We start from the raw sequence: 14,551 nt of genomic DNA on the forward strand, positions 1-14,551 counted from the left end.
CCGACCACTCTGATCTTCAAGAGGACCAATTTTATCCCTTACAATCCTTTTGCTCTTATATACCTGTAAAAGCTCTTTGGATTATCCTTCACTTTGACTGCCAAGACAACCTCATGTCTTCTTTTAGCCCTCCTGATTTCTTTCTTAAGTACTTTCTTGCACTTCTTATACTCCTCAAGCACCTTATTTACTCCCTGTTTCCTATACATGTCCTGCAACTCCCTCTTCTTCTTTATCAGAGTTGCAATATCCCTTGAGAACCAAGGTTCCTTATTCCTATTCACTTTGCCTTTAATCCTGACAGGAACATACAAACTCTGCACTCTCAAAGTTTCTCCTTTGAAGGCTGCCCACCTACCGATCACATCTTTGCCAGAGAACAACCTGTCCCAATCCACGCTTTTTAGATCTTTTCTCATTTCTTCAAATTTGGCCGCCTTCCAGTTCAGAACCTCAACCCTCGGACCAGACCTATCCTTGTCCATGATCAAGTTGAAACTAATGGTGTTATGATCACTGGAACCAAAGTGCTCCCCTACACAGACTTCCGTCACTTGTCCTAACTCGTTTCCTAACAGGAGATCCAATATTGCATCCCCTCTATATATTGATTTTGAAAACTTTCCTGAACACGTTTTACAAACTCTAAACCATCTAGACCCCGAACAGTATGGGAGTCCCAATCAATGTATCGAGTCAATAAGTAGTGTCTTCAGGCTGTGAGACTAATGGATACCCTGCCACCACTAAGGTCTTGTTGCTAGGACAGAGAGCTGTTTACTGTTTACCTGTGCTGTGCTCTATGTCAATGATAATTTGTTAATTTATTTGTGGTAATACTTTGCTTTATATGTTGTGTGGGCACGCATGGTCCGAAGGAACATTCTTTCGTTTGGTTGTATATAACCATTTAACAACTACAGCACGGAAACAGGCCATCTCGGCCCTTCTAGTCCATGCCGAACTCTTACTCACACCTCGCCCCACCGACCTGCACTCAGCCCATAACCCTCCATTCCTTTCCTGTCCATATATCTATCCAATTTAACTTTAATCGACAACATCGAACCTGCCTCAACCACTTCTGCTGGAAGCTCGTTCCACACAGCTACCACTCTCTGAGTAAAGAAGTTCCCCCTCATGTTACCCCCAAACTTCTGCCCTTTAACTCTCAACTCATGTCCTCTTGTTTGAATCTCCCCCACTCTCAATGGAAAAAGCCTATCCACGTCAACTCTATCTATCCCCCTCATGATTTTAAACATCTCTATCAGGTTCCCCCTCAACCTTCTACGTTCCAAAGAATATGTGTACAGTCAGATGACAATCAGCTTTAATTTTTACTGTGCAATAGTCTTATGCACATATATATAGTTAAGACTTTTGCACAGTCCTGTAGTAATGTTATGTATTGCACTGTACTGCTTCCGCAAAAAAACACACAAATTTCATGACGTGTGATTAATGATAAACCTGATTCTGATCTGGGTCTCTATTGTGGACTGAGAATGGGAAGGGAGCAGGGAGAGGGAATCATGGTTGGGAAAAGGGGAGGGAGCAGGAAGCACCAGAGAGACATTCTGTAATAATCAGTAAACCAATTGTTTGGGATCAAATGACCTTGCTTGGTGTCTCGGAGCTGGGTGCGTCTGCATCGCACCACCTCTCCCGCCTCTGGTTCTCCTCCTTTGCCACACTCCTCCCATGATGCTCCACCCTCGCCATTCCTGACTCTTGGCTCAGTTCAGATGACGGTACACCTGAACTTCGGAGACCAAAGCAGTGAGGTCCCGTTCACAAGTTCACGGGCACAGTGACAATGCACGGCTTGCTCGATGGGCACCACACCTTCCTGACAGTACCTCGCTGCTGTGTGCCTCATCTCCAAAGCCCCGGGCGGCCGCTGGGCCTTCGTTAACCTTGCCCCGAGCTTCCGGTCAGCACCGGATCGTGGAATCGTACAGCACAGACACAGACCCACCCGGCTCACCTCGTCCCTCCCGACCAGGATATAAGATTATGAGAAGCAGGCAGTATCCCTTTTCCCAGGGTCGAAATGTCTAATACCAGGGGGCATTTATTTAAGGCGAGAGGGGGTATAGGTTCAAAGGAGGTACGGGGCACCTGTCTTTTTTTACTCAGAGAGTGGTGGGTGACTCGGGTGGTGGTGGAGGCCAATACATTAGGGACTTTTAAGGGACCTTTAGATAGGCACGTGGATATGAGGAAAATGGAAGGATATGGACACTGTGTAGGGAGAGAGAATGAGTTTAGTTGGCCATTTGATAAGGAGTTGGTTCTGTACAATGGGCTGTGGGCTGCACTGTTCTACATACTATCTTCTACATCTAGCTACACTAGGGCTGCCCAACCTTTTCTTGTGCTACGGACCAATACCATTCAGCAAGGGGTTGGTGGGCTTCTGGTCGCCTGTGAGCCTCCTCCCCACAAGGCCTACGTTTACCATCTCCTGCCTTTCCTTTCCAGTGCCTTTTAAACATTGGAACTGGCATCTCGTCCCATATCTCCCGCCTGCCCAACCACCCACCCTTGCTGTGAGGAGCCTACCCCTCACGTTGTTAACTTCCTCCCCCTCTCGCTGCAAGACTCTCTTATCCTGGGAAGAGTCCCGAGTACCCGCCCTGTCGAGACGCCACGTCATTCTGCAAACCTTCAACAGTTCCACCATCCTCCCGCCAGCCCCCTCCTTCCCGCTGAGAGCAAACGCACCCAAGCCAGCCTCTTCAATATAACGACAATACTGCATTCCAGGCAGCATCTGTACCCTCTCTTGCTATTTGATCCATCCTGTGGCGTGCTAGCTAGAACTGGTTACAGGTATGGCTGAACAAACGCTGTACCAATGTCTCAGCCTGTGAAGGCAGCCACCCCACACACCACCTTCATGGGCCTATGGAAGATCCCTGGACCTCACAGTCACAGGGTCCCTGCCAATTCCGCCTTGTCGTTCGGGCTTGTCCAGGCTTACCTCCCGCTTTCTGAGTTAGCTGGTGGCAACAGCAGTGGCCGAGTCCTCAGGCCGATGCAGAAGGTAAACGCAGAGCCTGCTTGTCTCTCTGCCCTTCGCAGTTACCTGCTGCTCCCGCCTGCCTTCCCTCTCAAACGCCCACTCAACATGTTCCTCAGTTCCAAGCAACGTTCCCTCTTAATTTTTCTTCACAGCTGCGCGGACCAACCATTGCTCTGAGTGGGAAACTTTTACACGGCCCGAAAACTGTGCGGCACTTTAAATGTGTTTTTTCTAATATGCATACTATAAATATTTAGAATGCAAATGAGAGCTCACGTAATTTTATTTATAAATTGAAGGGTATAAAGAAATACAGTACGCAAAAAATCTTTCACGTTTCGTAAACCTTTTCTTGTCTCGTCTGCCTTTATTCTAGCTGTGTGGCACCAAAGGCTACGTGCGCGGGAGAGTTTCTGTCACCACGCGGCCGTGCAGCGCAGGAGGGGCAATACTTGTGACTGAAGTCTCCTCCTCACTTTCACCCTTTCAATGCCAAACACAACCCAGCACAGAAATCTCCCTCCCTCTACCCCCAACACTCAGTCACACTCAGATCTGTCCCTGAAAACCTCTCCCCTCTCGTCCCTGTCTCTCCCCTCCCGTCCCTGTCTCTCCCCGCCCGTCCCCGTCTCTCCCCGCCCGTACCTGTCTCTCCCCTCGCGTACCCCGTCCCTCCCCTCGCGTACCCCGTCCCTCCCCTCCCGTCCCTCTCCTCCTGTCTCAGTCTCTCCCCTCCCGTACCCGTCTCTCCCCTCCCGTACCCGTCTCTCCCCGCCCGTACCCCGTCTCTCCCCGCCCGTACCCGTCTCTCCCCTCGCGTACCCCGTCCCTCCCCTCGCGTACCCCGTCCCTCCCCTCGCGTATCCCGTCCCCTTCCCTCCCGTCCCCGTCCCTCCCCTCCCCGTCCCTCCCCTCCCTGTCTCTCCCCGCCCGTACCCGTCTCTCCCCGCCCGTACCCCGTCTCTCCCCTCGCGTACCCCGTCCCTCCCCTCCCGTCCCCGTCTCTCCCCTCCCAGACCCCGTCTCTCCCGTACCCCGTCTCTCCCGTACCCCGTCTCTCCCGTACCCCGTCTCTCCCGTACCCCGTCCCTCCCCTACCCCGTCCCTCCCCTCCGGTCCCTCCCCTCCCGTCTCTGTCTCTCCCCTCCCGTCTCTGTCTCTCCCCTCCCGTACCCGTCTCTCCCCGCCCGTACCCCGTCTCTCCCCGCCCGTACCCCGTCTCTCCCCTCCCATCCCCGTCTCTCCCCTCCCGTACCCCGTCCCTCCCCTCCCGTACCCCGTCCCTCCCCTCCCGTTCCCCGCCCGTACCCGTCTCTCCCCGCCTGTACCCCGTCTCTCCCCTCCCGTCCCCGTCTCTCCCCTCCCGTACCCGTCTCTCCCCGCCCGTACCCCGTCCCTCCCCTCCCGTACCCGTCTCCCCCGCCCGTACCCATTCCCTCCCCTCGCGTACCCTGCCCGTCCCCGCCCGTACCCCGTCTCTCCGCTCCTGTACCCCTCTCTCAGACATTTCACAACAACAGCAGTGACCAGGGCATATCACAACAAGCTGCAATAACCAGGGCATTTCACAGCAACTCCACAATATCGTCATCATCGTCATCAGGTGCCGTGCCCAGTTTGGGCTTTGACTGCCATGGCCCTCACACTCCTGTTTCGGGTCAAGTGGATCAATTCATTAGTATTCATTTCCAGTTCTCTGGCTGCTGTCTCCATCATCATTTGTCTTTGTCTTCTTCTTGCTTTCTTCCCTTTAATCTTTCCCATAATTACCGTGCATTCTAACTCCTCTTTCCTAATCATATGTCCAAGGAAGTCACGTTGCCTTTTCATGATCTCATACATTATTTCTCTTTTTGTGCCTTGCTCTGTTCATGACATCCTCGTTAGATATTTGTTTCATCCATGATATTCTTTGTATCCTCCTCAAAAACCACATCTCTGCTGCTTCAATTCATTTCCTCATGTTCCTAGATATTGTCCAACATTCTGAGCCATATAACTAACTGGATAAACGTAACATTTCAGTACTCTGAGGCGGGTTGTCATGCCTAGTTTAGTATTGGTCAGTATACTCTTCATTCTCATAAAGGAGTCTATTGCCATCCCTATTCTTCTTTTGATGTCCATGTCACACCTGCCATCTGATGTCACCCAGCTTCCTAAATAGCAAAAGTTCTGTACTTGTTTTATGTCTTCCCCGTTTATTCTCAGCCCACAGATAGGATTCTCCTTCTTTTTCGATATCATCATACATTCTGTCTTCTTGCAATTGATAGATAGACCCATTTCTGCACTTTCTTCAAGAACTATATCAATTAAGTTTTGTAGTTCTTCCTTCATACTTGCAATTAACACAGTGTCGTCCGCATATCTGAAGTTATTGATACTTTCACTGCCATCTTAAAACAGTAAGTTATTTGAAATATTACAGGAAACTCTAGATATAGATTCGAAAGACCTCCGCCTAATTAGAAATCTGTACTGGGAACCAACTGCCGCTGTAAGAATAGATGGAGAAGTGAGTCAGTTTATGAAAATCAAGAGAGGCATTAGACAAGGGTGTGTTTTCTCCCCTGATTTGTTTAATGTGTACAGTGAAGCAATATTACAAAAAATAAGAGGCATCTTGGGAATCAAAGTTGGTGGTAAAAGCATAAATAATTTTAGATATGCAGTTGACACTGTGTTAACTCCACAGTAACCAGGGCATTTCACAGCAACTCTGCAATACCCAGGGTATTTCACAATAAACCTCAGTAAGCAGGGCATTTCACGACACCACCACAGTAACCAGGGATTTTCACAACACCACCATGGTAAGCAGGGCAATTTCGCATCAACTCCACAGTAACCAGGGCTTTTCTCAGCAACTCCACAGTAACCAGGGCATTTCACATCAACTCCACAGTAACCAGGGCATTTCTCAGCAACTCCACAGTAACCAGGGCATTTCTCAGCAACTCCACAGTAACCAGGGCATTTCACATCAACTCCACAGTAACCAGGGCATTTCTCAGCAACTCCACAGTAACCAGGGCATTTCTCAGCAACTCCACAGTAACCAGGGCATTTCACATCAACTCCACAGTAACCAGGGCATTTCTCAGCAACTCCACAGTAACCAGGGCATTTCACATCAACTCCACAGTAACCAGGGCTTTTCTCAGCAACTCCACAGTAACCAGGGCATTTCTCAGCAACTCCACAGTAACCAGGGCATTTCACATCAACTCCACAGTAACCAGGGCATTTCTCAGCAACTCCACAGTAACCAGGGCATTTCACATCAACTCCACAGTAACCAGGGCATTTCCCAACACCACAGTAACCAGGGCATTTCTCAGCAACTCCACAGTAACCAGGGCATTTCACATCAACTCCACAGTAACCAGGGCATTTCCCAACACCACAGTAACCAGGGCATTTCACATCAACTCCACAGTAACCAGGGCATTTCTCAGCAACTCCACAGTAACCAGGGCATTTCTCAGCAACTCCACAGTAACCAGGGCATTTCTCAGCAACTCCACAGTAACCAGGGCTTTTCTCAGCAACTCCACAGTAACCAGGGCATTTAACATCAACTCCACAGTAACCAGGGCGTTTCACATCAACTCCACAGTAACCAGGGCATTTCTCAGCAACTCCACAGTAACCAGGGCATTTCTCAGCAACTCCACAGTAACCAGGGCATTTCACATCAACTCCACAGTAACCAGGGCAATTCATAGCAACTCCACAGTAACCAGGGCATTTCACATCAACTCCACAGTAACCAGGGCGGTTCACATCAACTCCACAGTAACCAGGGCATTTCTCAGCAACTCCACAGTAACCAGGGCTTTTCCCAACACCACAGTAACCAGGGCATTTCTCAGCAACTCCACAGTAACCAGGGTATTTCTCAGCAACTCCACAGTAACCAGGGCATTTCTCAGCAACTCCACAGTAACCAGGGCGTTTCACATCAACTCCACAGTAAGCAGGGCTTTTCCCAACACCACAGTAACCAGGGCTTTTCTCAGCAACTCCACAGTAATAAGGGCAATTGCTCAGCAACTCCACAGTAACCAGGGCGTTTCACATCAACTCCACAGTAACCAGGGCATTTCCCAACACCACAGTAACCAGGGCATTTCTCAGCAACTCCACAGTAACCAGGGCGTTTCACATCAACTCCACAGTAACCAGGGCATTTCTCAGCAACTCCACAGTAACCAGGGCATTTCTCAGCAACTCCACAGTAACCAGGGCATTTCTCAGCAACTCCACAGTAACCAGGGCATTTCTCAGCAACTCCACAGTAACCAGGGCATTTCTCAGCAACTCCACAGTAACCAAGGCGTTTCACATCAACTCCACAGTAACCAGGGCATTTCTCAGCAACTCCACAGTAACCAGGGCATTTCTCAGCAACTCCACAGTAATCAGGGCTTTTCCCAACTCCACAGTAACCAAATCGTTTCACATCAACTCCACAGTAACCAGGGCATTTCTCAGCAACTCCACAGTAACCAGGGCATTTTACAACTCCACAGTAACCAGGGCGTTTCACATCAACTCCACAGTAACCAGGGCATTTCTCAGCAACTCCACAGTAACCAGGGCATTTCCCAACACCACAGTAACCAGGGCATTTCTCAGCAACTCCACAGTAACCAGGGCGTTTCACATCAACTCCACAGTAACCAGAGCATTTCTCAGCAACTCCACAGTAACCAGGGCATTTCTCAGCAACTCCACAGTAACCAGGGCATTTCTCAGCAACTCCAGAGTAACCAGGGCATTTCTCAGCAACTCCACAGTAATCAGGGCTTTTCCCAACTCCACAGTAACCAAATCGTTTCACATCAACTCCACAGTAACCAGGGCATTTCTCAGCAACTCCACAGTAACCAGGGCATTTCTCAGCAACTCCACAGTAACCAGGGCATTTCCCAACACCACAGTAACCAGGGCATTTCTCAGCAACTCCACATTAACCAGGGCGTTTCACATCAACTCCACAGTAACCAGGGCATTTCTCAGCAACTCCACAGTAACCAGGGCATTTCTCAGCAACTCCACAGTAACCAGGGAATTTCGCAGCAACTCCACAGTAACCAGGGCGTTTCACATCAACTCCACAGTAACCAGGGCATTTCTCAGCAACTCCACAGTAACCAGGGAATTTCGCAGCAACTCCACAGTAACCAGGGCGTTTCACATCAACTCCACAGTAACCAGGGCATTTCTCAGCAACTCCACAGTAACCAGGGCATTTCCCAACACCACAGTAACCAGGGCTTTTCTCAGCAACTCCACAGTAACCAGGGCATTTCTCAGCAACTCCACAGTAATCAGGGCTTTTCCCAACTCCACAGTAACCAAATCGTTTCACATCAACTCCACAGTAACCAGGGCATTTCTCAGCAACTCCACAGTAACCAGGGCATTTTACAACTCCACAGTAACCAGGGCGTTTCACATCAACTCCACAGTAACCAGGGCATTTCTCAGCAACTCCACAGTAACCAGGGCATTTCCCAACACCACAGTAACCAGGGCATTTCTCAGCAACTCCACAGTAACCAGGGCATTTCTCAGCAACTCCACAGTAACCAGGGCATTTCTCGGCAACTCCACAGTGACCAGGGCATTTCTCGGCAACTCCACAGTGACCAGGGCATTTCTCGGCAACTCCACAGTGACCAGGGCATTTCTCGGCAACTCCGCAGTGACCAGGGCATTTCTCGGCAACTCCACAGTAACCAGGGCATTTCACATCAACTCCACAGTAACCAGGGCATTTCTCAGCAACTCCACAGTAACCAGGGCATTTAACATCAACTCCACAGTAACCAGGGCGTTTCACATCAACTCCACAGTAACCAGGGCATTTCACATCAACTCCACAGTAACCAGGGCATTTCTCAGCAACTCCACAGTAACCAGGGCATTTCACAACTCCACAGTAACCAGGGCATTTCACAACTCCACAGTAACCAGGGCGTTTCACATCAACTCCACAGTAACCAGGGCGTTTCACATCAACTCCACAGTAACCAGGGCATTTCTCAGCAACTCCACAGTAACCAGGGCATTTCTCAGCAACTCCACAGTAACCAGGGCATTTCACATCAACTCCACAGTAACCAGGGCATTTCTCAGCAACTCCACAGTAACCAGGGCATTTCACAACACCACAGTAACCAGGGCATTTCTCAGCAACTCCACAGTAACCAGGGCATTTCACATCAACTCCACAGTAACCAGGGCATTTCTCAGCAACTCCACAGTAACCAGGGCATTTCTCGGCAACTCCACAGTGACCAGGGCATTTCTCGGCAACTCCACAGTGACCAGGGCATTTCTCGGCAACTCCGCAGTAACCAGGGCATTTCTCGGCAACTCCACAGTAACCAGGGCATTTCACATCAACTCCACAGTAACCAGGGCATTTCTCAGCAACTCCACAGTAACCAGGGCATTTCTCAGCAACTCCACAGTAACCAGGGCATTTAACATCAACTCCACAGTAACCAGGGCGTTTCACATCAACTCCACAGTAACCAGGGCGTTTCTCAGCAACTCCACAGTAACCAGGGTATTTCTCAGCAACTCACAGTAACCAGGGCATTTCACATCAACTCCACAGTAACCAGGGCAATTCATAGCAACTCCACAGTAACCAGGGCATTTCACATCAACTCCACAGTAACCAGGGCAATTCATAGCAACTCCACAGTAACCAGGGCATTTCTCAGCAACTCCACAGTAACCAGGGCGTTTCACATCAACTCCACAGTAACCAGGGCGTTTCTCAGCAACTCCACAGTAACCAGGGTGTTTCTCAGCAACTCCACAGTAACCAGGGCATTTCACATCAACTCCACAGTAACCAGGGCAATTCATAGCAACTCCACAGTAACCAGGGCATTTCTCAGCAACTCCACAGTAACCAGGGCATTTCTCAGCAACTCCACAGTAACCAGGGCATTTCTCAGCAACTCCACAGTAACCAGGGCTTTTCTCAGCAACTCCACAGTAACCAGGGCATTTCTCAGCAACTCCACAGTAACCAGGGCGTTTCACATCAACTCCACAGTAACCAGGGCGTTTCACATCAACTCCACAGTAACCAGGGCAATTCACAGCAACTCCACAGTAACCAGGGCATTTCTCAGCAACTCCACAGTAACCAGGGCATTTCACATCAACTCCACAGTAACCAGGGCATTTCACATCAACTCCACAGTAACCAGGGCGTTTCTCAGCAACTCCACAGTAACCAGGGCTTTTCTCAGCAACTCCACAGTAACCAGGGCATTTCTCAGCAACTCCACAGTAACCAGGGCATTTCACAGCAACTCCACAGTAACCAGGGCATTTCACATCAACTCCACAGTAACCAGGGCATTTCTCAGCAACTCCACAGTAACCAGGGCATTTCTCAGCAACTCCACAGTAACCAGGGCGTTTCTCAGCAACTGCACAGTAACCAGGGCATTTCTCAGCAACTCCACAGTAACCAGGGCATTTCACATCAACTCCACAGTAACCAGGGCTTTTCTCAGCAACTCCACAGTAACCAGGGCATTTCACATCAACTCCACAGTAACCAGGTCAATTCACATCAACTCCACAGTAACCAGGGCATTTCACTGCAGCCACACAATAACCAGAACTTTCTACTTTCTGTCCAGATGATGCTGCTGCCTCTAAGTTGGATGTCAAGCCGCCTGCGGTCCCTGCACTCAATCCAACGCGGATTCTCCCCCCGGACCAGCGCCCGCCGGAGCCTCCCGGACCCCCACCCTCCCTGGGCGACACGGACTGCCGAGTGAACGTGGGAGTGAGCCCCCCCCCGGAGGATCCGAACGCCGGCGTGAAGGCCGCGCTGTTGCAGCTGCTTAGCCAGGAGGAGCTGCTGCACGCCGACCGGCCGAGCGACTACGCCGGCCCCCACCTGGCGAACAGCTACGGCGCCGACTGCTTTGGCAACAATGTCGGCAGTGGCGAGCGGAGAGACACTGAAAGGACCGGCCACGGCTTACTGGAGAGCAAGCCCGCCCTGTGTGCCAGCTTGCCCCAACCGCTGGGGCGGCCCAGGACGCTCTCCGGCTCCAACAGCGAGTTTGCAGAGTCCGGTACGTACCGGGACCTGGGTGCCATGCAGTTTACGGCAGACCAGGACCACCGGTTTAACTTTACCCGGGTCACCCTGCCGGTCCTGGTCACCAGGGCAGAGGGTAACAAATGCACAACCACGCCCGCCGATGCAAAACCTTCGAACTACAGCTACAGCACCATGCCGGCCAGTGCCGTGGCCAGCAGCCCCCTGCCAGGGCTCGGCTGGAGTCTGGCGTCGTCACGGGGCTCAGGGTACGGCAGGGCACAGACCCGGCTCCCCGCCAGAGGGGGCAGGGGCAGGGGCGTCCCCTACTAGCCTCCGGCTCACCGGGAATGCTTTCTAACCATCATGTCCTTGGAGAGAGAGAGCCCACTGTGATCGCTTTTGAAGGGGTCTCACTGCCCCACATCATTCCTGACGAGGCAGGGACTGACCACTGGAGGTTCCCTGAGCAGTGTCTGAACTGCTGCCCTCTCCCGGAGGGTGAAGATTCCCTTGTAAAGTTACAGTGTTGGGAAGACCCCCCCCCTCTCTCTCCCCCCCCCCCAACAACCTGTATAATCAATTCAAAATACGTTTATGTCTCTGGAGACAATTAGACAATATGGTGAACTGATGTGAAATCCAGTCGCGCCCGACTGTAAGAGCACAGATGGGAAGTCTGTGCCGGGGGGCGTGGGCTGTGGTGAAACCCAGAGAGGCTGCATTGGAAAGATGATTCGCGAGCCAGCTGTCAGAGAAACAACACTGGAATTTGCCTGGCAGCCGGGCTAGAGAAAGATATTCTGTTTATTATAAAGGCTTGAGATACTGGACCATTTTCTCCTCCTCATTTCTGTGTGCCCCGCCTCTCTTTATGTTCTGTTCTTTTCCAAGTTATGGCAGATCTGCAATTAAACCTGAACAATGCTCTCATCCGGCCTAAGCTGTGACTTCCTTTGCCTGTGGGCAGATTTAAATAGAGATCCCCATATCACTGTGTCAGCCAGTGCTGTCTGTTCCCCCAACACTACCTCGTCCCTGTTCCCCACCTCCCCAATGGCCCCGTCTCCTCAACCCGTCACCGACCCCCCGCTCCCCACCTCTCCCTGCCCAAAGGCCGCATCTCCTTACCCCATCGGTCCCCTGCTCCCACCTCTCCCTCCCCAATGACCCCATCTCATCATCCCATCGGCCCCCTGCTCCCCACTTTCTTTCCCATTGTCCCCATCTCCTCAACCCATTGGCCAATTGCTGCTCCCCAATGACCCCATCTCATCATCCCATCGGCCCCCTGCACCCCACCTCTCCCTCCCCAATGGAATTATCTCCTCATCCCTTTGGCCCCCTGCTCCCCACTTTCTTTCCCATTGTCCCCATCTCCTCAACCCATTGGCCAATTGCTGCTCCCCAATGACCCCATCTCATCATCCCATCGGCCCCCTGCACCCCACCTCTCCCTCCCCAATGGAATTATCTCCTCATCCCTTCGGCCCCCTGCTCCCACCTCTCCCTCCCCAATGACCCCATCTCATCATCCCTTCGGCCCCCTGCTCCCACCTCTCCCTCCCATTGGCTCCCCAGCTCTCCAGTCTCCCATTGGCCAATCCCTTCTCCCCAGTGGCCCACCTCTCTCCCCAATGGCCTCGTCTCCTCGTCCCATTGCCTCCCCGCTCCCCACCTCTCTCCCATTTGGCCTCGTCACCTCATCCCTTTGGCCCTCTAGTTCCATTTCCTCATCCAATTGCCCCCTGTTCCCTACCTCTCCCCAATGGCCCTTTGCTCCCCACCTCTCTCCCTATGGTCATTTCTCGCTTCCCCTGCCTCTCTCCCCATTGGCCAATTTCCGCTTCCCCCACCTCCCTCCCCACTGGCCAATTGCTGCTCCCCACTTCTCTCCCCAGTGTCCGTCTTCTCATCCGACTCCCCATTGGCCAATTGCTGCTCCCCACCTCTCTCCCCATTGGCCAAGTCGTGCCCCCAACCTCCCTTCCCATTGGCCAATTGCTGCTCCCCCACCTCTCTCCCCATTGGCCAATTGCTGCTCCCCAGTGGCCCTGTCTCCTCATCCGATTCCTCATTGGCCTCCGGCTCTGCAGTCCTCTCCCCTCTGGCCTCACTGCTCCCCTCCCTTTTCTCATTGGCCCCTCCTGGTGTCCCATCACAGCCCCCCCCGCCCCCCGTCCCGTCCCTCCGACCTCTCGCTTCATTCTCTGCAGAGTTGCCACACAAGAGTTTGTTCAGCTCTTCCTGCTCTCAGGCTTATGGCTTTGTGTGGTTTGACCTCCGCGAGTTCCCCGGTGGGAGCTGCTGCACGGGTGGGGACCCGTGGACCATGCAGGCATCCTGGATCGGACACATTCAGAGCATCGAAACTGCTCTGAACGCCACGGGCTCCACAGTAAGGCCTGGTTCAATTGCTTTAGTAACAAATTCTTGTTCTGAGGATAAGGTTTCTGAATTTTTTTCAGCTTTTAGTAAATTTTACTTTAATAAAAAAAATTAATAAAAGCAGCTGTGGGTGTTTGTGTTGAAGTCCTGGTGTTTGTGTGTTCTGACTCAGCACTCTCTCAAGACTGTGGGACCCTGGGCTGGGCACCCGAGCTCTGGTGGAGGCGTAGGCCTCATCAACTGGACATTTATAGACAATAGGTGCAGGAATAGGCCATTCAGCCCTTCGAGCCAGCACCGTCATTCACTGTGATCATGGTTGATCATCCACAATCAGTATCCAGTTCCTGCCTTCTCCCCATATCCCTTGACTCCGCTATCTTTAAGAGCTCTATCCATCTCTTTCCTGAAAGCATCCAGAGACTTGGCCTCCACTGCCTTCTGGGGCAGAGCATTCCACAGATCCACAACTCTCTGTGTGAAAAAGCTTTTTCCTCAACTCCATTCTAAATGGCCTACCCCTTATTCTCAAACTGTGCCCTCTGGTTCTAGACTCCCCCAACATCAGGAATGTGTTTCCTGCCTCTAGCGTGTCCAATCCCTTAATAATCATACATGTTTCAATAAGATCCCCTCTCAGCCTTCTAAATTCCAGAGTATACAAGCCCAGTCGCTCCAATCTTTCAACATATGACAGTCCCGCCATCCCGGGAATTAACCTCGTGAACCTACGCTGCACTCCCTCAATAGCAAGAATGTCCTTCCTCAAATATGTAGACCAAAACTGCACACAATACTCCAGATGTGGTCCCACCAGGGCCCTGTACAACTGCAGAAGGACCTCTTTACTCCTATACTCATCTGCCCTTGTTATGAAGGCCAGCATGACATTAGCTTTCTTCACTGCCTGCTGTACCTGCATGCTTACTTTCAGTGACTGATGAACAAGGACACCTAGATCTCGTTGTGCTTCCCCTTTTCCTAACTTGACACCATTCAGATAGTAATCTGCCTTCCTGTTCTTGCCACCAAAGTGG

General features: G+C 51.5%; 1 protein-coding gene across 1 annotated transcript in view; it reads left to right on the forward strand.

Moving 5' to 3' along the window:
• cdk12 (cyclin dependent kinase 12) overlaps positions 1–13,634 on the forward strand; it is a 117,382-nt gene extending 103,748 nt beyond the window's left edge. The window contains exon 14 of the mRNA XM_063037623.1: positions 10,717–13,634. Coding sequence (XP_062893693.1) covers positions 10,717–11,459 — 743 coding nt within the window. The 3' untranslated portion in view covers positions 11,460–13,634. The remainder of the gene's footprint in view (positions 1–10,716) is intronic.
• The last annotated feature ends 917 nt before the right edge of the window (positions 13,635–14,551 follow it).

This window comes from Mobula hypostoma, chromosome X1 (genome assembly GCF_963921235.1).
Source record: "Mobula hypostoma chromosome X1, sMobHyp1.1, whole genome shotgun sequence".
Taxonomy (NCBI): domain Eukaryota; kingdom Metazoa; phylum Chordata; class Chondrichthyes; order Myliobatiformes; family Myliobatidae; genus Mobula; species Mobula hypostoma.